This window comes from Rhea americana, unplaced genomic scaffold (assembly GCF_003343005.1).
Source record: "Rhea americana isolate MKP2758 unplaced genomic scaffold, rheAme1 scaffold_173, whole genome shotgun sequence".
Taxonomy (NCBI): Eukaryota; Metazoa; Chordata; class Aves; order Rheiformes; family Rheidae; genus Rhea; species Rhea americana.
Genome location: NW_028185850.1, coordinates 1,325,727 through 1,350,695, shown reverse-complemented (window position 1 = coordinate 1,350,695; position 24,969 = coordinate 1,325,727). Strand labels below are relative to the sequence as shown.

The following is a 24,969-nucleotide window of genomic DNA, read 5'->3' as shown; positions in this document are numbered from 1 at the left end:
TTGAAAATAAAATTAGGATGAGATCTCAAGGACTACACTATTTTTGATCTGACAGGAAGGTCAATGACAAGAGCTTAGCATTTACTCTTGATGTAATAATGATGACTGAACCTGCAGTCTTGAGAGCAGAGTAATTCAGAAGTCAGAAGAGGGTTCAAAAACAAAACACAAAATCCAAATAAGGCAAGGCCTTGGATCTTGAACGGATGGAAGAGTATGAAAGGCCCTTTTTAAGGAAAAAAAAAAAAAAAAAAGACCAGACATGAATATGACCTGTTGAATGACAACAATGAATTTGAACTAAATAACAATGCTGCTAATTTAAGAAGTTCACTAAGACTACTTTGATCCAATGGTCTAGAAAAACAGCTATCATGGGGTCTACTCACAGCTCAAATGCCAACCTGCAGAGTTTAGTGATCATCTATTACTGGTTACACATCTACTATGTTTTTTCCAGTTTCTGAAACAGCAAAATGGGTTATTTAATTCTCATATTTAGAAGAGCTGCCTTCCTGCTTATTTTACCAGGTGACTGCATACAAACAGGTTTATTATATCTGCAATCATTCAAATAAAATTACATTTTGTTTTTTAAATCAGTATAGACAGTCTGCAAATGAACTTTTTTTTTAGGGGGGTGTTAGATTTTGGGGTAGTAAAGAGAAAAGAACCTCATTTTATAATCACACACTGCTAGTAAGACTAACTCAACTTCATCCCAATTAACTATAACTGACATTCTACTGGGTTAAAAGAAGAATAAAAGAAGAATAACCTTTACTCGTCAATAAAGTGAAGTATCACATTAACAATTAGTACTGCACAGGTTAAAGCATTACGGAGCTATATGGTATACAACAGAAACTCAGCTCAAAACAAAGTTGACACGTAGCCTGTACTTGACCAATCTCAGCAACAGCTGAAAACAGTATTTAAGAAAGTTTTGACTTGGTCTAAGCTAGGTCTAGGTTTTCAAAGATTTGTCTCTGAAGTTCTCTTTACGACTTGGTATCTTCTTTAGAATTCCTTGGGAATATGGCCACAAAAGCATTCCCCACAAAAGCTGCCCTATGATATCAAACCATTCAGAAGCTAAAATTTGACATTTAGAAATTGCATCCTTTAACTTTATCTGACCTGCAGCAAAATCTCATTCACAAAGGGAGATTATTTGTACAATATTACGGAGCCATATGCAGCATGCAAGATAATTTAGTGAGCATAGGAAAGAGAAATGAAAGAGGTTTATTTCTTTCTGAAAAAATTCAGCTTTTAGAGACTTATCTTCTTATAGCTTTCTATAAGCAGCAACTAATGCTTGGATATGTACAGAAATATTCCTGCTGCCTCAGAAGAATATGAATCTCTTTCCCACAGCCTTAATCCTCACCCTCTGCTATCTGCTCCCCAAATACAAAGCTAACACCCAACGATTTTTATCTCATTCTAGAATTCCTTTATTTAGAAGACATTGCTAACTTATTTGTAAGGGCCTTTTCTTTTATCACTAAGGTTTCAGCTTCTGTGGTATGAGAAATTCAAGAAGCCTACTCTCAAAAAGCTTGAAGTTATGGAGAGCCAACAAAGTACTTACCTGAGAAAGGGATAGTTCTGATAGCCTTTGGGATGGGAATGAACACTTATTTGCACATCATAAAAACAGGCAACATAAAAAAAAACACACAACTTACCATTAAGCTGCATATTTGTCATGAGAGTTAGGCTGTGAAGCACAAGGCACCATGTCCGGAGTAAGGTATTAGGATACCATGCCAGGACTGACAGAAAGCTAGTTACAGACACTGTCAAGAAAAACATAGTTTTTCCAGGCATTAATCTTCAGGGTATTACAGTCAAAATACGAACTTTATAGAGAGCCTGTTATATTTACTTTGTTTCGACAACTATTGACTCAGGAAATTAGAAAAAAAAGCCTTCATCAACACTTCAGAGGAACTGACCTAAAGAATTTTCTGCAACATCAAAACCCAGACATCTCAGAAAGAAATGATGCAAATAAATAACTCAAGTTACATCAAAAAAGTCTCTTGTGGAACTCTGTAACAGGCTTATTATAGTAGGTATAATTTTGAACTACCAGCACAAGATACCACAGATTTTTTTTTAAACCACTTGAATTCAAATAAGAAAAGAATTAGACATGCCTTTGTACTAGAKAGTAGATTGAAGCCAAAAAGCAAGTCTTCCCCATTCATTAGTCTCCTTTGATAATAGTACACGAGGCATTGGATTTTTAATCAGGAAAATAAATTTACCAGAGAGGTGCATCCAGATGCACCATCTGCCTTAGACTAAGACGTGTATTTAAGAAAAGTTTTCTTGAAAGTAAAGAATGATGAATTAAGAACCACCAGTTTTACAGTTCAAGTTCTTAAGAGATTTCACAACAATATATTCAAGGAACTGCCTCTCAATTACATATTAACTCCAGAGTTTCAATGTAAAACAAAAAAAGTCCAAGAGCTCTTTAATAAGAACACAGAAATCATTCCACCACTGATCTTAACAAGAATTTTATTAGGGAAAAATTGAGCATTTTTGAAAGTCTTAACCCACACCACCCGCAAATTCATTTTCAAATTTAATGCATTTTACCTTGGTTCAAAGAAATTACAGGTATTCGATTAGCATTATACAGGAAAATATCAGCGCCATTATCTTTACTTCCAGAGGAGCTGGAATTCAGGCTTAATGTGAGCCATAACTGTAAAAGGGATTCAAGCTGAAGGGAAAAAAGGAAAAAAAAAAAAAAAAAAAAAAAGATAAAAAAGACATCATCAGTAAACATTTTCCCAGAACCCAAAAATGAGAGTCGTTGCCTGTTTTGATTTTAAAAAGCTTTATCTACATTCTGAGTTGTTACTGTTTCCAGTCACAATAATCAAATGCACAGTCTCCTTTACTGGATATGAAGCTTCTGATAAATAGAATATTCAAGTCAAGTTAAGCATAATTTACAAATGCTTTTGCTGTATTCTGGTAATGCATTTCTTTTCAATTGGTTTAAATCCTCTCGTAAAGTTTCTTTTCTCCTTAAACTTCTGTTAAAAAAGGCACTTTTACACACTGCTCAGAAACACCTATATGATCAATTTACTGTTTTAACTTACATGATTTCATGTAAGCTTTTGGAATGTCTCAGTGATGTAGTCAAGTGACATTTAACAGTCATCCAAAATCATGCATAATCACAGAAGTCAATTTAACTAGTAGGAGACCTCCTGTACTATCAGAGGGGCGTAGATGCTTGCTCTGAATCACTCCCTTGAGAAAATTCACTATTTAGAGGTTCTCAGGAAGGTCCTTTATCCCACAAACTGTGTTTTGTGCGAGATATTTAAGGAACCACTGAGGATGCAGCCAAATACCCAATTTAAAACATAAACAGGTGATCATTCATATATAATACAGACAGCGTTCATTTTGTATACATTAAGAAAAGTGTTAATAACGTAACTAAAAAGCATGCTTCTGCTTTCAACTTCTAGGATCACAGGAAAATTCAGGTTGGAAGGGACCTCTGGAGCTTATCTACTCCAACCTTCTGATCAAAGAGGGGTTAACTACATCATGAGATCAGGCTGCTCCCAGCTTTATCCATCTGGGTTTTGATGGGAGACTGCAAACTTACTGAGAATCTTCACTGAAAAGGTAGCAACTACCTTTCATTGAAACTACAAACTGTGTTTTTGAATATGCAGAAGTACACACAGTTAATCTCCACTGTAAGAAGAAATGTCCTATTTGATAAAAGCTTTCCATATGTTTATAACAATATTGTTACTATTCTCCATGACAAATTTCAAAAGTAATAAACTGTCTGACCTAACAGGTTGCTTACCATTCTTTCTGAAGTAAGAAGAAATTTTGGAAAACAAATTTCAAATTTAGAAGGAAATAATATCAAAACATTTGAAAGTTCATAATTCTATACCTGAACATGGTGAACTTGTAGCATGGAAAAGAGTTTGTTGAAACATGCACTCAGCATGGGTATGGAGGACAACTGTACAATTAACTGAGCATTCTGGTTTGCAGCATGTAGCCCCCTCAGCAACGAATCATCTGTTCCACTGGGAGACTGGGTTACTAGAAAAAAACAAACCAAACAAAACACAGAAGCCCCCATCCATACATTATTTTGTCAAAGTTTCTAGAAGTAAATATAAAATTTAAGTAAATAATTATTAAATTAAGGCAAAGAAATTTATTTTATAATTTATGAGAACTTCTTCAATTTAATGTTCAGTTCTGCAGGACTATTGATTACTATACTGTTAAAGGCCTACTTGAATGCCAGACATCTCCATCTTTCCAAACAGTGTTTAGAAAGTGAGACCACAGATACATATTTTCACTGTTCTTGCCAAACACATTTCTGGGGGTCTTTTGAACACTGTGGTTTGGAGTCTCTTCTAAGCATTACAGTGGAACTATCATAGTCAAGAATAAGCTTCTGGAGAATTAAGTCTAAGGATATCACTAAATCCTCTTCATCACCAGCAGTCAGATATTCAAATAACAGCATGCACATTAGGGTACCCTGGAGAGTTACAAAGAAGCACATTTCAACCAGATGGGTAGTGAAACCCACTGAAAATACGTTCAAATGTCAGTCAGCATTGCGGGTGTTTTTACAACACAAAGCTCATTAGACAGCTGGGTTCAAGATACTACTCAATTTTTTTTCCACTGTTAAGCATGAAGCAGTTTCCAAGGGGAGAATTAAGAATCACAAAAATAGGAAATTCAAGTTTCACTTGTACTTAGATGAGAAGATTAAAACAATATCTCTAATTAGCGCCGTAAGAGAAATCTAGCATATTTGTCCAGTTTCACAGAATTTTAAATATATATATATATACACACACACACATAATTCTAATACATGAATAAAGCAATATTTCTAATGCTCAGTCTCACAATAAAATTCTAGTGAAATATAGTTTTTTCTAGGCTGTTAAGTGGCAGCAGAAAATAATTAGTACAAATTTCAAAGCATCATGGTCATTATGTGAAGAGAATGAATTAACAACGTGTAGTTACATGTAGGAGATGTGTTTGTTAATGCCTGTAGGATGGAATCAGCCTCCAAGGTGGACATCATTTTCAGCATCAGCTCAGCCTGCTGTTCAAGTCCAACTTCTAGACGTGCATCTAAAGCTACACAAGACAAACAAACAGGATAAAACTGAATTTTATCAGAGACATTTATTTACTCTAACATCTTCTGCAAGTAATATAGATACACTGTCCATACTAAACAAACAAACAAAAAAATATCAGTAACGCTGATAGGAAGGTGTGTGTAATAGAAACAGAATGTTGAAATTTTGAACATAAGATTCTTGTAGGGTGAAATATATAATTAACAGAATATTAAGTTTAATACCATAATTTTTTCCTGAAACATACACACACTGATACCTTTTCATAGTCACTTAAATATAACATGTATAACATTGCATATGTTTAAGCTTATCCCACCCCCCCCCCAAACAAGGACTAACAGCTATTTCTCACCAAAATAAATGTGAGAGGAGAAACAGCTATCTCCCCAGTTCAACAATACTCCTCCAAACCAAACCTCTGTGCCACCTTATTCCTCGGGATAGAGCTAACTATACAAAGTATCAGTCAGTAAGAGCTTCCAGACTTTATAATTACCCATAAAACAGGAATGATTTAAAATTAACTGTATGAGCTATTATTTTCTGCTCTGTTAGACTCAATTTTAAATCTAACATTCTCTCGCTTATCACAGAATTGTGCCATATATAAAATTTAATTCTTTCCATTTAATGCATACAAAGATGGTTAAAATCTATTTAATGCGTAGATGTGTGCAATGAAGCACCACAGAAAAGACACCCTAAACCAGAATTTCACTACACTGCTCACCTTGGGAGACTGATACGCTCACAGTTTGTGATCCATTCTTCTCTGTAGTTACAGGTGGTTTTGCAACAGGAATTCCAACACCTCCGATGTAAGGATTGTAATTGTAGGTACCATAATCAGCACCCCAGTAATCATACCAGGTGCTGCTTATAGGCTTAAAACACACACACACAAAGAAACAGATAACAAAAAATTCAACAACTATTTAGACTGCCTAAGTAAAAGAATAAAATTTGTAATGACTAACAAGAAACATGGTAACTACAAAAATTAAAACCAGAAGATTGGATCCAATAGCTTTAGAAAATTTTGTTTCAATTTTTGTTGTTGTATAACCTACTGAAGGCTTAGTGATTTTCAAAATCCGACAACTTAGTTAGGTGTCTCAGAGATTCAAAAAATCTAATTTGAAAATGTTACCATCAGTTTTTATTTACACATTTGTACCATACTATAAATTTGGAAGTGGAGTATTACACAGATATTTTGAGAAGTTATTCATGAAGACAGAATACGATATTATTCAAATAATTGTACTATTGAAGTACCTTGAGGCCTCAGTGAGGCTTAGGGATTATTTGTACTGGGTCTGTATGAGAAAAAACAGTAACATAAGACTATATGAAAGCAATGTATGTATGCCTAGCTAACTTCTAATGGCAAGATCCCGTTTCAATTATTTTATAGAAATTGCATAGCAGGAGCAAATCTTGAGGATAGATTTTTTTTATTGGCTGCTTCATTGAGGACATCCAATCAGGCAATGAGATCATGAAGATATGCAGAATGAAGTGTAATACCAAATGAAATGATGGCAGAATGAAAAAGGAAGGAGACACTGATACCCAAAGCAACAAGTGAAATACTGTGCTCAAGTGTGATTTAAAGAAAGAAATATTTACATTACAGGCAAGACACAAAAGAGATTAAGAAAGAAAGAAAAAAAATTGCAGTAGCGTCTGAGTAAGTGGTGAGAAAGTTTAGATAAAATTAAATGAGGCTGAAGCTTTAACTCCGTATGGAGAGGAGTGAGAAAGCTCTAAATAAGGATTTCATTATTATGGATAAGAGAAAAGCAGCTCAACACTATTATAAGCAGCTATGGTTCTTTATAGCCATATTTTTCTTTAATATATCTTGACTACTATTCTATCTAAATATAATTTTACTATCTCTCATATAATTATGTTTAGACTTCCTTTTAATATGAAAAAGAATCTAATAATTCTTTGTTCCATGATAAGATAGCTTTGAATTTAGTTACTTCCATTCCCAGCCTCAAGTTGGTCTAAGGATTAACCTACTGCTAATGACCTTGTCATAAAAACAGTAAGAATTTTTAAAAAAGTAGAAAAATCAGTATTAACTTAGAATATCATTTACTTCTGAGATAGATCTTAGATTTTTAACAAAAATGAACAAGACTGGATCTTCTTTCTATTTCTGTTATCTTTGCCATGTGCTAAATTATGAGTAAACTCAGAACTTCCCATCAAAATATGGATATCTTCATGTAAAAGCAAATATTTTGTGCTTATCTGAGCTGTGAATACATTTCATATTTACATTCTTTCTTGTCATTGTACATAAAACCTTTACACAAAGCAAAAGGAGGTCTAATGACATAAAATATCACTAGTTAAAAGTGGAAAATAGAAAGGTTTCATATACAAGAGTTATCTTGAAAAATCATGCATGTCTTACCTTGAAGACTTTGGCTGCAAGGGGATCTTTTTCCAAATCAATATCCAAAGGATCAATATCAACTTCCATCAGGTCTTGCAGTAATTCCAGGTCAATGTCTTTGTCTTTTTCCAAAGATGACAGAGGTGGGGCACCTTTGAATGATTAAAACAGCTTTAATATTGCCAAGTATAAAATAGGGTTGTATCACATACTTAGTGGATAATTTCAGTGCTTTTAATACATACAGTTCTTTGGAAAAAGTTAATGAATGTCAACAAATTTGTCTTTTTAAAACTTCTAAAAAAGTTTAAATTTGACTTTTAAATCAGAAAAAAATACCATTTTTAAATGTTAACATACAAAACTAGGTTGAAGGACTGCTCATATTTTGTCCATGTTTTCAGAAACAAATTAACCTATCACCAACAATTCTCTACTGATATTTTGATAGATTCCCAAAAAAAAAAGTAGCAAGAAAATGTATTTCAACTTTTTATATAAAATGTATATTTCGTGTTAATAATTATTCAGCATTCTCCAAGACAGGTATTTGAATTGAAGTAGTGAATGTAGAGTATTAGTATGTCACACTTTTTCACATGGGTCTAGAATGGAAGAGAATTGCTCTTCTGATCCTAGCCAATTGCAATGAAGACAACTTAGCTATTTAGTTGTGGGCCTAATTTTTAATTAGGATTAAAGTTAAAGGCAATCTGAAAAAGAAAACAGTACTTTAATTTTGCTCTTCTATAACAGCCCCCAAAATCGCTCCAAATCATACTAAACCTGCAATGGTTTTAAATCATCACACTACAGCAAAACGAAATCTCACTGTGTGTCAGTATTAGTAATGTTTATTACCTTTTCTTGATTTGAGAACTAAAGCCAAAAAGGAACAAAAATACCGAAGTTTCAACAGTGATTTTACTGAGATGTGAGTACTATCAAAGTGCCTACTCAAATACTTTCAAATTTAAGAAAACGCATGGTAAGTTTCAAACACTCATATATACATTCAATACCTCACATTAACCTCTGCAAACCAACACGTTCAGTTACTCTTTTGCCTTGTATAAAGGGTTTAAGAAAAGTAAAATACAGTTCTACTTTTAACATCTATTCAGTTGGTAGAGCATAATTAGTAGTAGGTTAGGTTTTTACTAAAAAAATGAAATGGAAACAGGCTTTCAAAACAAACTTTTTTAAATGTACAGGTGTTAGTATTATTAAACACTGTGTTTATAAATTACATTCTACATCAGTAAGTTATCCATTACAGTAACAATCAAGTTCCTGAACCAATATCATATTAGAACCAAACCTAAATTTTATGCTTGCTTAGCAAAGGAACTGAATGAAAAAACTAAACTATAAGCTGTCGGCAAGCTAAGTTCACTTTGGTAAATACCAGGTTAAAAAAAATGAACTAGTAATTCTGCTGATTAAAATATTAATAGTTRGCCAGTTTGTATTACTTATGTTCATACTCAAAAATGAATAATAAAGCATCAGCTCTCCAGCTATGCATGACACATGGAATGCTGTGCCTATGACAATGGAGTCCTTAAAAAGCAATAGACTTTTAATTACCTAACTGGCTCTGTGTGTGTGCACGTTTGATATACATACACGCACACACATACACACACATACACACACATACACATGTGCCTAAAGACCTCTGTCATCACATACATTGTTAAAAAAAATTTGAAAATGATTTAAGAATACAATAATTATTTTAAAGTTTTGATGAAATAGCAGCTTTCTATTTGAAATATGCTACAGATTAAAAGGTTTACCTGTGATGTCATGTGTCAACGGCTCATCTATGGTCTCCACTAATTGAGCGGTTGATTGCTGGAGAGAGTCATCAGAATCCCCAGCTGAAGCTCCAGCATCTTCTCCCAAAGCACCTTCTTCCATAGCTTCAGTTGCAATAGGTGCCAACAACTCTCCTACACATTATATTAAGCAGACAACTCCATTATTAGCTCAAACTGTATTCTAGTTTCAAATCAATGTGCCAGCGTCTGGGCCAACAGTTGGTTTTCCTTTGCATAGCTCTAAGTTCTTTAAGAGATACTTCTTCAAGGGAAGGAGCTCTGAGTAATTTCCAAATAAACAGGGTGTACTGTATTATTGTAGGATTGGAATATTCTTAACTTTCAGATGCGCAAGTCACTGATTCAGGATTAACTGACAATCAAAGATTTCAAGTTGTATTTACTCCAATGTAATCTCAATTTGCTTTGAGAAGCCTATCAAGATTTTTCTTACTAGCTTAATCAGAGCACTAGACTCTTAWTGTAATAATACCCCCCCCAAACATTAAGGGGAGAAGTTTCCAGTGAAACACGCATTGTGAAAAATACAAGCTTCGAACAAACCTGCTAAAATATCCTGCAACATACAAGTCAGAGAATACTGAGCCCATGCTCCTCCCCAAGAGATGTCTCCTCTGTTAAAGTCGGTCCCAACCAGAAGCAACAACAATCTTTCCAGTTGAGTTTCATTCACAATCTCACACAAATGTATTGTTGGTCTTGTAGCATTTGCAATTCTAGCAAGTACCTATTAAAAAAAAAAAAAAGAGAAATACAATTACACTGAATTCTGCCCCCACAAGTATTAATCCATCAAAATGAAGACAAAGTTTAACAACTGGAGATACAAAACTGTACTACTAAAAAAATAAGAACACAGACAAAAAAAATGAATACAAAATATGCAAGCATCAACCTTCCCCAAAAGTGGCAAACTGTAGTCCTACTTTTCATCTACGAAATTCACCTCTCTATTGCTGGAAACTTTTTACTGTCCATTAGAAAGCTTTCACTGTCCATCATTTCTGGCATAAGAGCACCACTTTGGTCTCTATTCTATTACATCGTTTAGTTCCACATATTCTTTTCTTAAAATGTGCTGGAAACTAATCTCAGGAATGTTTTTACAGAAACATAATGCTAAAAAAAAATACCATGTGCTTAATTGCAGTCTTCAAAGATTGAATAAATTTGGAATGGAAAACATAACTGGAGCACTATTCCACTCCTTAAATGTCAGAGATGAATCTAGCATGTTTAGGATAGTCCATATTAAGGTCATGGATCATCTGTAATATTCTTATCTGCCTGAAATCAGTTCTTAAAAGAATGCTACACAACACTTAATAGAACCTTCTCAAAGAAGAAAAAAAAGAGAGAGAGAGAAAAAAAATTCCTATACAAACAACCTTAGGAGAATCCACAGTATTTAAAATAAATAAATAAATAAATAAAATATATTAAAAAAATCTGAAGTTCTTGGATCCATGGAATAGGCTTTCCCCAAAATAYATCAAACTGTAGATGCTTTACTGTAGAGTCCATGCTCAGAACTCATGCATTAGGTTGGGAATGTTGTAACAAACTGTCTAAAGTTACCTGAAGTCAGAAATAACTATGAATTAAGAAAAGCCCTCATTTTAAAATAAGTAGCACTTGTCTAATTTGAGATATTGGTTCCAAGATTTTTCTTGATAAAGAGTGATGGCCAAAAATATAGCAGTTAACAGGATTATCAACTAWAGCCATCAAATATGATGGAGTTGGGTAGAACTTCAAGTCCTTTCAACATGACTCCTTCCCTAGGTGCAACATCTAACCCATCCAGTCATAGCACGTTTGAAAAATTTCAAATCTTGACACTGGCAGTGCTAAGTAGTAAACACAGTTTACTTTCAGTAACAGTTCAGTTACACTTCCTAGTCTAGAAAAAAGGATCCTCCATTCCACTTTCAAAACAGATGAAGTGTTGTGCAGCTATAGGATTTAAGCGGGTCTAGTGTGTGACAGATTTAACTGACCAAAACTTTCTTGCTTTGGTGTAACAACCTAATTTTTGTCAAGTCTATAAATTGGAGTTCAGCCTCAACAATCATCTGCAGAGACCTCCAGTTTGACAAGAGAAGGGGACAAAATGCTGACCAAGACACTTGTTCATCTGTAAGAGATAGTCTAAACAGGGAAACTGTCCCCTAGTGCAATAGCAGGGTTTGCTGAGAGGCTGGAAAAGAGTTTTGATACCATTGTAATGGTTCCTATGAAGAAAAAAAAAGGCTGAAAGCAGATGACTTTTACTTATTCAGCCAATATAAYCCTCCTCTCAAGATTCAAGACAGGTGAAGAATAAGTTTGTTTCTTTGCTTTAGACTTGTTATCCAAAATCAGTTGCCTTTTAACTGTAAAGTTTTCTAAAGACTGAGCTACARAATAGCCTTTTTCTTCTTTTTTAAGCTTTTCCAGTACAAAATTTACCCTGCAACAACCAGCTTGTTACTTAGTATTCCTACTAAGTCTCTATTTTTCAAATTATAAAACAACTAAATTCCTGACTGCTTGGTCTTCTAAAAGACAGGAGGAAATAAATTCCAGCTTCAGCTCTTTAATCTTTGTTCTTGAAGATGAAACAAGCTGGGGGGAAACAAGATAATCTGAAAACCACATTCAGAGRAACCTCACTAACAGCATTTAGACTTCAAAATTCTATTTTAATTTTCTGATTTACTTTGTTTAAAGAGGTCAAATCAGCTTTCTGAATACCAAAATTGGAATAACTGACTAATGTTAGTAATTTTAGAACTGTACAAATGTCCTTATATAAAAACTTTTTGAAAAGCTAATTTTTAGACAATTTTGAAGTCATCATATCAATACAATTTACCCAACAGCTGACAGATCAGAAAACACAGTATCACTAGAAACTACTAAAAATGTTAATGCTACAGGTAATTTTTTTTTTAACCACACAAGCAAAAAATCAGTTAGAAAGCTAATTTTATGTGGTCTCCATTGCAAGCATAGAAAGATGTTCCATATTCTGTTTACCTTACAAACAAACAGAAGTAAATCCGCATGACAAGTAAAGTCCATTGACAACAGAAAAAGTGCCAGCTTCTGCACTACAGAAATACAACGTTCATGTGCCAGTGTAAATGGAAGTGGTTCAATTTCTGGAGTTTCTTTTGTTGTTGATACTTCTGTATCTAATGTAGAACGAGGCCATTCTGCAGTCCGACGTAAGCGTATTAAGTCCTTAAAGTGCTGCAGAAATTAAATTAATGGTTACACATTTTAAAAATAAGCTCTCTATCTTTCCCCGGTGAAAATGTGAGGTAACAACAGTAGGCATAAAATTTTGAAAAGGAAAGGAGAGTCAAAGAATAGATGAGAATTTGGAATAGAATTAAGGTTTTACTGGCACAAATTTAGTTTGGCAACATGGCATGTCAAGTGACAGAGTCATAACCAAATTACTCTGTTTCTCACAACAAGTGCCAGCAAAGCTTTTGTTTGCCATAAAACWGAAAAAGCAGGCATTTTAAAGGTTTTTTTTTTTCGTATTTCCAGACCTGCATATACAGTGAGGGTAACCATGAATCCAACTGCTTACAGAAATAGCTAAAATCAAAATTTACTCTTACAAGGATGCTGACTTCTCAAGTTAGTAATCATCAGCACTTTCTAAAATCAGTTTAAAGCTTGTAAATAAAAGTTCTCCTATACAGACAATTTTAAGTCAAACTTCGAAATCAAAGACAATAAAGAGCTCATGCTGTATTCTATGCTTAATTGATACTCTAGAACTACAACCCTTAACACTTACAGATTATAAAATATCCATCGACCACTGCAAACTGAGCCATTCTGATACCCAAAGTTCTAAACKACCATAGGTTTTTGACATAGGGTTTACAAATCCAGTGGAGAAAAGTAGGTGCTTTTAATCCTCCAATCCCCTAAAGACACTCATTTATCAATTCATTTCATTGTATTAACTATACAAGCAGTCTAATGTTAGATAATACAAATGTTTCTTATAATCTCACTTAAGGACTAGAAACTGAGGTAGACCAGAGAAAGAGCTATTTACCAAGACAAATGTTTCAGCTTTCTCCTAAACGCAATGAATCCTTAAGTTACTCACAGCTTGCAACAACAGAAAGTGATTAGTAGGTGAAGTATTAAAATCTGCATGAAATGCAATTTATCAAGTGTACAATAAAACCATAGCTAGCTGTTAAGATATTTCAAGTGGAAGACTCTTTAGCTTAACATGCTTTTTTGAATGCAACAGGGCTGTTGTAAAGTGAAACCTACATAACTTAACTTGACAGCATATTTCAGCCAGTGAGTCATTAAAAGATGTTTTAAAGGGGGGCACTGATAAAATCYGTTGGAATAGAGCAGAAGATAGTGCAGGAAAGAACAGCTCATGACAAGCAGAGTTAGTGAAAACACAGGGCTTACAAAAATATGCTGGTGTTTAACCCTTTGCAGGGGGAAAGGGCAGTAAAATTATCAAAAGTTGTTATAAGATTTCTGTTTAGAATGCCTTGAAGGTCCAATATTCTATAATTTGCTTCTGCAATCCTATTTTCTGTCATCCTAACAGATAGCAGTACTTCTGGAATCACATAGTAAATATTTAAAGAGATATTCAAATCTTGGAGTTAAAAGGAGTTGCACTTTTTTATGTTTCCTGAAAAGTGCAAGTTGCCATCTCCAGAGATCCCAAAATTTCAACACTTTTCATAACCAAAATCATGCCTTTACCAGCATATCCACTCCCAGTATTTGAGGCTTACCACAAGATGCTACAATTTATGTGATAACGTCTTTTTTAGAAAGCTAAGCAGCTTCTAAGAAAGCTCAGAAAATTTTATCAAAAGTATTGTGTTTATTGATTTGGGGAGATAGTCTGCTGTGATAATTAATTTCTGGCTTCTCAACCAGGTCAGTACCCAGAAGACTCTACGTTAGCTATCTAAAATATTGTTTTACAGTTTTTATTTGTATATGCTACATTACGTATATGTATGTGTATATGTATGTTATTGTTACAAGTTTAAATGTATGACTGGCATTCCCAAAACTACAGAATTGCTAGTGATTTTGGCTAGGATCGCCTAAAAACTCTCGGTAGAAGATAAACTATTTTTCCCAGTGCAAGACATTTCCAGATTGTGGCTGTATTCAGCAAACAAAATATTCTTGATAACAGCCAGGATGAAACACCTTTTTTTAAATAAGATCAACCTAGGACAAAAATGACTTTGCAGGAACAGGTCTTTTCACACAAAGGGCAAGAAGTCAGTTACAGTTTCAGAGCATCATACCTTTGAAGTAGCCTGCTTTAGTTTTGCCTGTTCTACTAAAAGTTTGTATGATGATCCTTTGTTGCTTTGTATTTTCTCTTTTTCCATCTGTTCCACCAAAGCCTTCTGCTTTGCTTTTAATAAGTTAAGTTGCTAAAAGAAAATGTTAATAGGAAAAAAATGAAAATTTAAGCAATAAGATGTTAAAAGGATCAGTGTTTACATCGGATAGTGATCTTTAGTTCAAACTGTAACTTGAGCTTTTCTAATATAGCTTACACACAACTTTAACTGAGATACCTTCAGGGGCCACTGGTAGACCCAGAATAGACGATGTTTAAGAAAAAAACAGTATTTTTAAATAAGCTCAAGACATAATATGACCTGGGTCATAAAATCTGCATGGTAATATTTAGAAATGAAAGTATAGTAACTTAAGAATTACCAACTGTAAACCTCAACTGGTCATCCCTTTAGGAGCTTGCACTCAGACGTACCCAGATTTATCTAGAAAGTAAATTATATCTATCATCATATGTGGGCCACAGAGAGCAACAGTACACTCCAGGATTTATTCTTCTGGCAGATCSTATGCCCCACAGTTTGAGACAAATGTCAAAGAAGACAGGCAGCCTTTAGCTACAGAACTAGACCTATGCAAAAGCAAGGTTGAATAAGTCCCAAGGCCAAAGCTGTTTTTTCAAGAAATGAGATGTACTATAAAGTATCTTCTGTGAAAACAGCCAGTATCATACTGGAAGTCACCTGTTTATGATGAACAAGCTGTTTTCTGATCTTTCTGGAATACAGTCTGTCTAGGCTACTGTTGCCTTTGGTAGATCTGCTCAGACTCTGGGTGTGAAGGCTGTTATTAATAAAACTCCACTGGTTTCCTAATGGAAACAGAGAAGAAAAAAAGTTGATAACAATCTACTAATAGAAGTAATTCTGTCAGTGTCATGCAGCTATCACTACTGATGATAATACTCCTAGGAATTTTAAAAGGTAGTGGCATTACCTTGTTTTTATTCTTTTAAAAATATAAGGCAGTAAAGCAAGACTGCCCTAAATAAAAATACCCGAACAGCCTCCATAACATGAAAACGTTCCATTTTTCATTTTTTAGGCAAGCTATTCAAAGAAAACCATAGCTAATCCACTTAAATATTAACAAAAAAAATAATGCATATTCTTATACACTGGATGCAAATACCATGGCAAATACCAAAACACGTGTCAAAACATACCATTGTTCATTCTCACAAAATCATAGAATCATAGAATCAGAAAGGTTGGAAGGGACCTCTGGAGATCATCTAGTCCAACYTCCCTGCTCAGCACGGTCACCTAGAGCATGTTAGACAGGGTTGCATCCAGGYRGGCCTTGAAGATCTCCAGAGAAGGAGACTCCACAACCTCTCCCAGGGCAACCTGTTCCAGTGCTCTGTCACTCTCACAGTGAAGAAATTCCCCCTCATGGTCAGGCAGAACTTCCTGTGCTTCAATTTCTGCCCATTGCCTCTTGTCCTGTCACATGKGACAACTGAAAAGAGTTTGTCYCTGTCCCCTTGACACCTTCCCTTCAGGTACTTATASACATTGATAAGATCCCCCCTCAGTCTTCTCTTCCCCAGGCTAAAGAGAGGCCCACATAGTATTCTCTCAAGTCCCAGTAATAGGATATTATATTTTAGAAAATATAATCAAAATTTTTTTTTATCTGCCTCTTAGGGGGCACAAAAAGGTGACAGATCTGTGTACGTGTGTGTATACATATACACACATAAATATATATGTATATGTATGCACACACGTACACAGATCTATCTATATCATGTTTCTTGGGTAAAAGGAAGGTGAAGAAGCAGACGTAAGAGTGCAAATAAAGTGATCAAAACATCTGTTTCTAAAATCTCATTTTTAAATGAATTGAAAATACAGTATTTTAAATATATTTGAACAGGTCTAAAACCTATACCCATAAAAACAAAGTTTTGATACGCAATTAAAAACAAGCAGCACATACCTGTCAGAAATCGTTCCCTTTCCTTTCCATTCAAAGGTTTCTTGGCTGTGGCTGCTTCATCTTCAACAGTAGCTACGTAATCCAGCAGTCTGGATACCAGCATTACAACCCAGCTGATCATAGGAATGTCTAATACTCCTTAAAAAGAAATAAACTTGAGTGCCTTAATAAGGTTTTGAAGCCATAACAAGATACTTTTTAAAGAAATCATGAAAAGGCATTATATGAAGCACATTTAATTGGCACACAAAGATGCTTACCAAAAAAAAAAAAAAAAAAAAAAAAAAACAAAAAAAAAAAAAAAAAAAAAAAAAAAAAAAACAGAAATAAGAATTTGAACACTCATTCATGAGGGAAGAAAACAGAAATTTGCGGTAGAATTGAAGTGCAAAAGGGAAAGTGTCAGTTCCAGTAAGATGGAGAGAGAAGTCAAAAGCCTCCGTCCTACTGCTAAAGCTAGAAATTACGTGGTAATCAAGAAAAGAAATTTAAAATTATAAGATTAAACTCTCTTGCAAATGGAGAATGACAGGTGCCAGCATTAAAGCATATAAATTAGATAATTCAAATTCCACAGTGTGAAACTCCTCCATCAACCAAGGCTTTAATGAGACAGTCACATAAAATCCCATAAGTCATAAGACAGTTATATCCAACTACTAGTTCATTTTTATTCCTTTTTGGTTTATTTTCAGGCAGCCATCTTAATCAAATACGGGAAAGTCAAGACTGAGTTCAGACTAGATGGAACATGCTGGTGGCAATAATAACTAGCTATTGCTTATTTCAGTCTCACATATTAAAGGCATGTATTTCTGTACAGACAGACAGACAGATAGGAAAAAAAACATATGTTATACATCAGGCAACATAAATCTTTGTGTGTATGAGTAAATCTAAATGAATAGTTCTAAAGTGAGTTCATTCAATAATGACCAGAAACCTACAATTGACTACTTGATCACTGTCACTACACAAACTGCATGCTTTTACATAGTATCAACAGAATAAACTTGTTAATGTTACAGGTTATATATATATTTTCATATCTGTGCATACTGCTCAGACACATCTAATTATATCACATTTTCCATGCACTGATCTCAAAAAAGCTTTAGTCAACTCAAACTATCATCATTTCTAGATCAAACAAGAAAGCAAAGGCACAGAAACCACTTGTCCGAAGTCATATCTAGTTCTTGGCAGCCTAAGCAACAAGACATATGCCCCGAGTTTTTACTCTAGTATCCATAACACTGGTAAGAAAACAGTCCATCTCAAGTAGGCAGAGGAATGGGAGGCCTCCCAATAACATGACCTGAACAGGAATTGCAGACTAAATGGCAAGAGGAAAAATGGATTTCTTTAGTGATGACCACAGTGGTTTGCGGAATAAAAAGAAAGGAGTCTGCTGCAGAATAAATCATATACGCTTCTATATTTCTATTTAAACAACTGCATTTCTTTTCCTTCTGTCTCAAAATTCTTATGTTTATCCAGAATTTTCAACTCTCTCTCTCTCTCTCTCTCCTCCCAAAGGTCTTTGCTTATTCTTCTCTTCCCCTCTGCCTCCAATTTTACAAATTCTCTCTACCTACATCACTCACCTCTTCTTCTGATTGTCCTTTGATTTTTGACTTTTTGTTCCAGTAATTTTTCACCCCTTTGACCCTGAGTTATGCTCGATAGCTCTCAAATAGAAATTTCTTCTACCATACCTGATGCTTCCATCACACATAAGGCCCTAGTACTCACCTGTACTGTCCAGGAGGAAGGAAGCTGGAAGACCAGCAAATAAAGCTCTGAAGTATCAGTTACTTCTGCTTCCTAAAGTCCTCCGTGAGGACAACTAGTAAGGCAAGAGCTATGAAAGGAATTGGCAGCTGTGGGGAGAGTGCAAACAGAAGTAGAGGAGATGTAAGCTTGGATTTGCCTCAAACTAGTTAGAGACTATAGCAGGATATGGCCAAGAGAGACAGTATATGGCAGACCAAGGGGGAGCAATAGGACAGCTTCTTACATCTGTTGCAATCTTGTTTGCATCAGGAAGACAGGGTAAAAAATAAGGACAAGTGTCAATTGGCATTTACCAGCTTCACAACTCTAAGAATTTTAAAGGACATATCTTCTACAATGAGCTGCTACATGCACATATATTATGAAAGTAGCCTAGAGTTTGATGTTTTTGAAATTAAACATTTTCTTCAAACTAAGGGCAGTTAAGAAAATACTCTAAAAAGATTGCCAAGCCTGTTATTATATATATATAAAAAAAATCTATATCAAAAAACACTGCTAGCAGTTTGCAAATAGTATAAGAATATGCCTAATGAACTTCTCTCCAGGAGCTGCATTTCACTTCAAATGCTGGTAACTTAGAACAGATCTCATGAACAAAAAGAAGAGATACTAAATTCCAAAGTAATTCAGTAAAGCTGTCTGCACACTTTGATTTCCCTCCCGCTATTTCACTAAAATTTAAAAGAGTCCTAGCTGAATCAGAAGTAAATAAACAGATTTTACTCAAGTGTAAACAGAAGAAAAACAAATAACTCATTTTTAGCACCTAAAGAACAAGGAAATTCAACATGTTTTGAAAGACAATTGTGTTTTTAAAATATAATGAACAAAAGCATGTTCTTGTTTTAATACACCAAAAATTGTGAGCTAGTCTCTTAATTTTCTAGCTATAACGAATAGGAAAGCATATCTTCCAAATTAGAGAGCTACCTTCAGTTCTTCTGTGCAAAGGTAAATGAGGTTGCAGGGGTGACAGCAGGTTATCCAGGAGATTAAGTAAACTTTCCAAAACACCGCTGTTGCTAAGTGATCTTTGGCCAATGCAAGAAAGCAACATGAAGACCCTAAAAATAAAATTTAAACATTTAAGAATTTTATTTTTTCCAGATTCAGTGATATTCTGAAATGCCCCTTACAGAATAATATTCCCCTAGGCTCTCCTCTGAGATGCATACTGCTAAAGAAAGTAGCACTGTAGGCCAGCAAGTTAACTGGATTTCAAATTCTATTGTCATAAGGATAATGCAGTACTTCAGGTTGCTCAGCATCTTTTATCCTCAAGGCCAATAGTTACTTGCTCTGTTCCACTTTGCACATCTTCTGAAACAAGATCTTATTTGTTTTATTTCTTATTACAAATTATAGGCTGAATAACAGGAGTACAGAATTAAATCCAATATTCTTACACTCTTAAGTTAATCCATTTATAGAAAGTACAAAAACAAATACTACAACCCAAAGCAGGTAGAATGCTACAGACTGATATTCTAAACGTATTTAGCATTTTCTTTTAAAGACCTCAATCAATCTGAAATGATCACATCTAACATTTAATTCTCAGCTCTACAGTTGTCTTATCTAAGAGAAGGCTTTTGTTTTAAATACTAATAGTGTGCTTTTCAGTCTCATTCCTACTTCCAAAGGCACTAAAAGAGTCACCCTCTGTGATGAGGGTGCATTTATCCTCATAAAGGAGGAGGCAATTTCCATTACTGGAAAGCAGTCCTGCTAGGTATGCAAACAGCAGCAGTATTCTCCAGAAATCTCTGTCCAATTCCTTCCAAGTAAGGAGAAATTKTAACTTATCGCAGTCATAGCACCAAACGATGAAACGACCGTAACCACACATTTAACATTTGCATTGTTATTTTGGAGTTGGTGCTTAAACCACTGTAACAGACAAATGAGTATCACTGTCATTTTTGGTCTTCATCAATCCAGATGTTGTGAACCACGGAATTATTTAAAAGTGATGCACAGGTAATATTATAAACTTGCACCTTACCTGTCTTGTGGGAATATGAGAAGTTGTTCCGAATTGTATAATTCCTGCAGTACATTTGAAAGAAACTGGCCCCACCATCTTTCTCCTCCACACAGCTGAACAAGCAGAAGGCCAGTATGCAATCGTATCTTTGGAGTTCCACTTATACATAAGTGTTTAAATAATTCTTCACAAGCTTGAGCATGAAAAGTACTTTGCAGAACTACAGGAACAGAATGCCCTTTTAAGAAAAGGAAATACAAGCTATGTTTAATGAGAATGTACGAAGCTACTTCAGCCATGATGGCTTGAAGGTATAGGAGGAAAAAGCTTTTGGGAACCTTTTAACTATAACAATCAAACTAATTGACACTGTGAGGGTGGGAAGAAGGGAAACGGGTAAGAAGATGGACAGATGGTATTTTGTAGATAACCCAAAAAGACTAGGCCAGAGGTCTAAATAAAATCAATTTCACATCCATGAATCAAATGTCCCCACAGAAACTAAAAAGCCGTAACACCAAGCTATTATGCTTAAGAACAAATTGGCATATTACAATGGCAATATTACTCCTAACTCCTACTCAGACCTTATGACTTTGATTCTTCAAGAACGCCTTCGATGAGAAGTTTAGGATGTAAAAGTCCTTACTGGATATTAAAAATCATGGGCTGAGAAGAGATGTGGTTTTACGACTGTTTTCCACATAACTCATCCCTGTCTCCCCTTTCTACTTCTAACTGCCTAATCTGTCCCCAGTGCTGCACCGGCCACAATGTTCACAGATCTTCCAGGAGCTCATTCAATCCATGAAAACAGCATGGGTATTCTGCCTGAGTAGCCATCTGCTACTTCAACGAACAGTATCTGAACACAGGAATGCGCAGTCAGGACTAGCAGAAAGGGAAGAGCAGAGGAAGTGAGAAGGACAACTCCTCTCTCTCTTATCCTTTTTAGCCGCAAAAAGTTGTTAGGTCAGCTTGGTCCATTTGGTGCAACTGCACACTGCATGTTACCTGAAATTAAAATCATAGCAACACATATCTAAATACAGTTTAAAGGCCTTATAGTGGAAAAGTACAAATCAAGAAAGAGAAAACGTTTCCACAAAATTGACAAAAATAATGAAACTCAAAAAAAAAAAAAAAAAATACTAACCATTGGAAGAATGAAGCAAACTAAGCAAAGTATCCAGCAGGTATCTAATGATGGTGCGTAACTGTTCTGTGGATGACATCTGAATCAACTCTTTTGGGTCAGATTGCTCTTTCAGTGTTTTCCTGCTTGCACCTAAAGCTACTTTCAGCCTCTGAACAGCGTGGTGGGCCAAATTGAGTTGAAGTTGTAGCTGAATGCAGTCTTGGTAAGCAGAAAATACCCTGCTATCTTCTTCTACTGCCTTGTCTGGCTTTCGTAAGAAGTACTGGGCATTGTTAGCACTATTGAGTGGTGGAAGGTCAATGCTTTGCAGAAGGATTTCCAACCGATGACAAGCCAAATTGTACCTAGAGGGAAATATTCCAGTACGCAGTTCAACAGGTATCAGCAAACAGCAAAACATTCGATTCTCACACTGCCAGAATATGAATTCTGGTCCGTTTTGCATGCATTGTTAAAGACAGACATTGAAATAGTACTGTGTAGTTTGTTATTGCTATAAAAACACTCACTGTAACAGCTCTAACACGAAGGCAGCTTTATCTGAAGACCACCATGGGAATAATAATAATAAAAAAAAGTAAATGTCTGTAATGTCATGATATTCTAGTGTTTTAAGTTAAAATAATTAGTAAATACATCCATTTTCTTCTAACCTGCATTGTATGTCTTCTTGCAATGCAACCATCATTGCCAAATGTTGGTCAACTTCTGGCTGATTTGCAGCTTCACCTTCTCCTCTGAGGGGATCGTGCATTAGTTTCAGCTCATTTTCAAAGGGTAAGATATAAGTATGACCATAGTAAAATCCTAATGGGATCTTTGCTCTGGCATTTGTACTACCGTATCGACCAATAACAGTAATCTGAAAGAGAATAGAGCCTTTATTGTAACAAGATCGTATCAACAGGCAAGACAAAAACCAAGTCAAGAATTCATAAAAAATTATAGCCAAATAAAATTTGATCTGAAGAGCACTTAACAGGAAGTTTACATACTAAATAAGATCAAGAGTTTAGAAGAGAAAATATGTTGTCCTTCTCATTTTTACCTTCATGAACCTGCAAACCGGAGGCGGCAACAAATCATGCAAGATAAGCGAATGTGTGCTAATGTCAGTAGCCACTACCAGTCGTCTTCCATCCACTTCTTCTCCTAAAGTCCAGATGTCAATTGACAAAGAAGCCAAATCACCACAAGTAGGAATCAATACATCTGTCAGCAATATAGGTCTTCCAAAATCTAAGGTCACAAATCTTCTTGCTCCTATGGAAAAAATGTAGGATTACCTAGAATATCAGCAGAAGGTAACCAACCAAGAGATAGAATTCCTCAAACAATAAATCTATTGTTTCTGTATTAGCCAAAAGGTCTATATTTGAGGTTCTGCCCAGCTGCACAATTTCAGAGAATCTCACTACAATTTTCAAGCTCACAAAAATTGTTCTGAGTAACAGGCCTACTATTATCAAACAATATAAAGCAGCCAAGTATCTGAGAAGCACAGCACCGGTCCTCTGCTCCACAGCAGACTACAGCCCAAACTCTTTGAAAAGAAAATTGCATATTCAACTTAATTTCTTATGTCCTGTATGCATTACTTATGAGCTGGYGCTCTGTCTGGTGACCCAACATACCAATTCCTCCCCTAGAATTTTCACTTTGATAAACCTCACTGAATTCTGGAGCTTAAACCTTCTGATACAATAGAAATGTAAATTCAGAAACAACCTTTCTTTATAAAGTCAAGAGAGACTACAGCTAAGCAGCTGATTTAAGACTCTGGAAAATGTTCAACTTCTTCACTAGAAAATCTTTAACAAAATTGTTATTAGGAAATCTGGTTTTACCTGAGTGCATTCGCTCTATAATAATTGACTGATGAGGTGGAGGTTGAAGAAAATGTGAAGCATGAGATATTGCAAGAGCAAGACCAGATCCAAGTGGATTCTGAGGAGGTGAAAAACATCAGAAACATTAAGTCATCAAAATCTACGTATTTATAATAAGCTGTACTTTACAAAAGATGGTTAAAAAAAAAACTACCTTTTGTGATTTAAAGAGTTACAATTTCTGACAACATCTGCACTATATTTTGATTTGAACGTGAGCCATCAAAAAATATTTCCTGCCAGGTTGAAAGGTTTTATAGTTACACAGTAAAGCTACTTCAAACTTTCTTATGTTGGAGCTATTTTAATAAGCTTAGCTTACTTTCATAAAATCTTTTCATATGGTCTAAAAAAAGTGATAATTTTCACACCTCACCTAAATAAACAGATATTTACTAGTACACAAGTACAAATTAGATCCTGATAAGGCTTACAGCATCTCATTTCTATAAAAACAATAATTACCGTTCTGGACTTGCTTGCATTTTTGTTATGTGCAGCAAGATTAACAGTTGGGGGATCAATGACTGAACCAGGGAAAAGCTGAGCAAGCTCTGCATTGATAACTGCAGAAACTGCCTCATTAGGTGGAGTCAAAGGTGGAGTCATGAACAGAGGAGTTGTTTTTGGAGTGGGCGGAATGACATCCGAAGGATGAATGAAGAACCCTGGGGCTGCAACTGGATTAGAAGGCACAGAGTTGTGAACAGGACCAACTGCTGATGCTGCTGCTGCTGCAGCTGCCGCTGTTGTCTGATGTAGTTTTGCTTCCAGCTTAGCTTTCTGTGGGGAAAACGAAAGCAGTGAATGTAGCAGAGAACAATACTGCTGTGAATACAGTAATGCTGAACTACAAAGTTCAGCATTCATTATAAACTAGATTTAATAAATGCCAGCTACCCTGAACATGGATGAGTATGTCGAATATCTATCATGAACTGAAAAATGAAATTGTGTTCAATTTGAGCTCACTTGCTGTTGAATGTGAGTAATTAATTAGAATAATCAAAAATAATTTTAAAAACTGACTGTACAACACAGCAAGACTTCGGACTTCAGAGCCTACACAGTCAAGCTGCATACTGACAATGGCTTTATCACTGGGTATTTCCCTGTATCACCAGCTACCCTTTTTATTTCAGTGGGATTTCTCATTTTTGCAGACTGTTATCAAAACTAAGTCTCAGTTCAAGTAGATAGCTATCAAACACCCCATCCATCCTCAAAATACACAAAAAAGTAATTTTTAAAGATCAAAATGGCACTAGAAACAGTTTCAGCATTTTGTTTAACTGGAGTGATTCTCAGTCCAGAGTTATTCCTTTCTCACATATATTATCAAAATGTAACAGGAGAGGG

The 24,969-nt window shown here is 35.1% G+C and overlaps 1 protein-coding gene across 4 annotated transcripts in view; it reads right to left on the bottom strand.

The window, feature by feature from the left end:
- The window catches only part of BIRC6 (baculoviral IAP repeat containing 6), a 193,391-nt gene that overhangs the window by 102,846 nt on the left and 65,576 nt on the right, over positions 1–24,969 (bottom strand). For 3 of the 4 annotated variants that reach the window (XM_085301178.1, XM_085301179.1, XM_085301177.1), the window contains exons 25-43: positions 24,076–24,393; positions 23,569–23,668; positions 22,770–22,984; positions 22,375–22,583; positions 21,719–22,065; positions 20,581–20,800; positions 19,506–19,639; positions 16,776–16,913; positions 15,515–15,642; positions 14,771–14,902; positions 12,480–12,695; positions 10,002–10,185; positions 9,414–9,569; positions 7,630–7,763; positions 5,926–6,079; positions 5,071–5,187; positions 3,959–4,113; positions 2,620–2,746; positions 1,695–1,805 (exon numbers count right to left, since the gene is read on the bottom strand). In XM_085301178.1, the coding sequence (XP_085157304.1) occupies positions 1,695–1,805; positions 2,620–2,746; positions 3,959–4,113; positions 5,071–5,187; positions 5,926–6,079; positions 7,630–7,763; positions 9,414–9,569; positions 10,002–10,185; positions 12,480–12,695; positions 14,771–14,902; positions 15,515–15,642; positions 16,776–16,913; positions 19,506–19,639; positions 20,581–20,800; positions 21,719–22,065; positions 22,375–22,583; positions 22,770–22,984; positions 23,569–23,668; positions 24,076–24,393 (3,295 nt within the window). The remainder of the gene's footprint in view (positions 1–1,694; positions 1,806–2,619; positions 2,747–3,958; positions 4,114–5,070; positions 5,188–5,925; positions 6,080–7,629; positions 7,764–9,413; positions 9,570–10,001; positions 10,186–12,479; positions 12,696–14,770; positions 14,903–15,514; positions 15,643–16,775; positions 16,914–19,505; positions 19,640–20,580; positions 20,801–21,718; positions 22,066–22,374; positions 22,584–22,769; positions 22,985–23,568; positions 23,669–24,075; positions 24,394–24,969) is intronic. The other variant, XM_085301180.1, reaches the window with a different exon arrangement.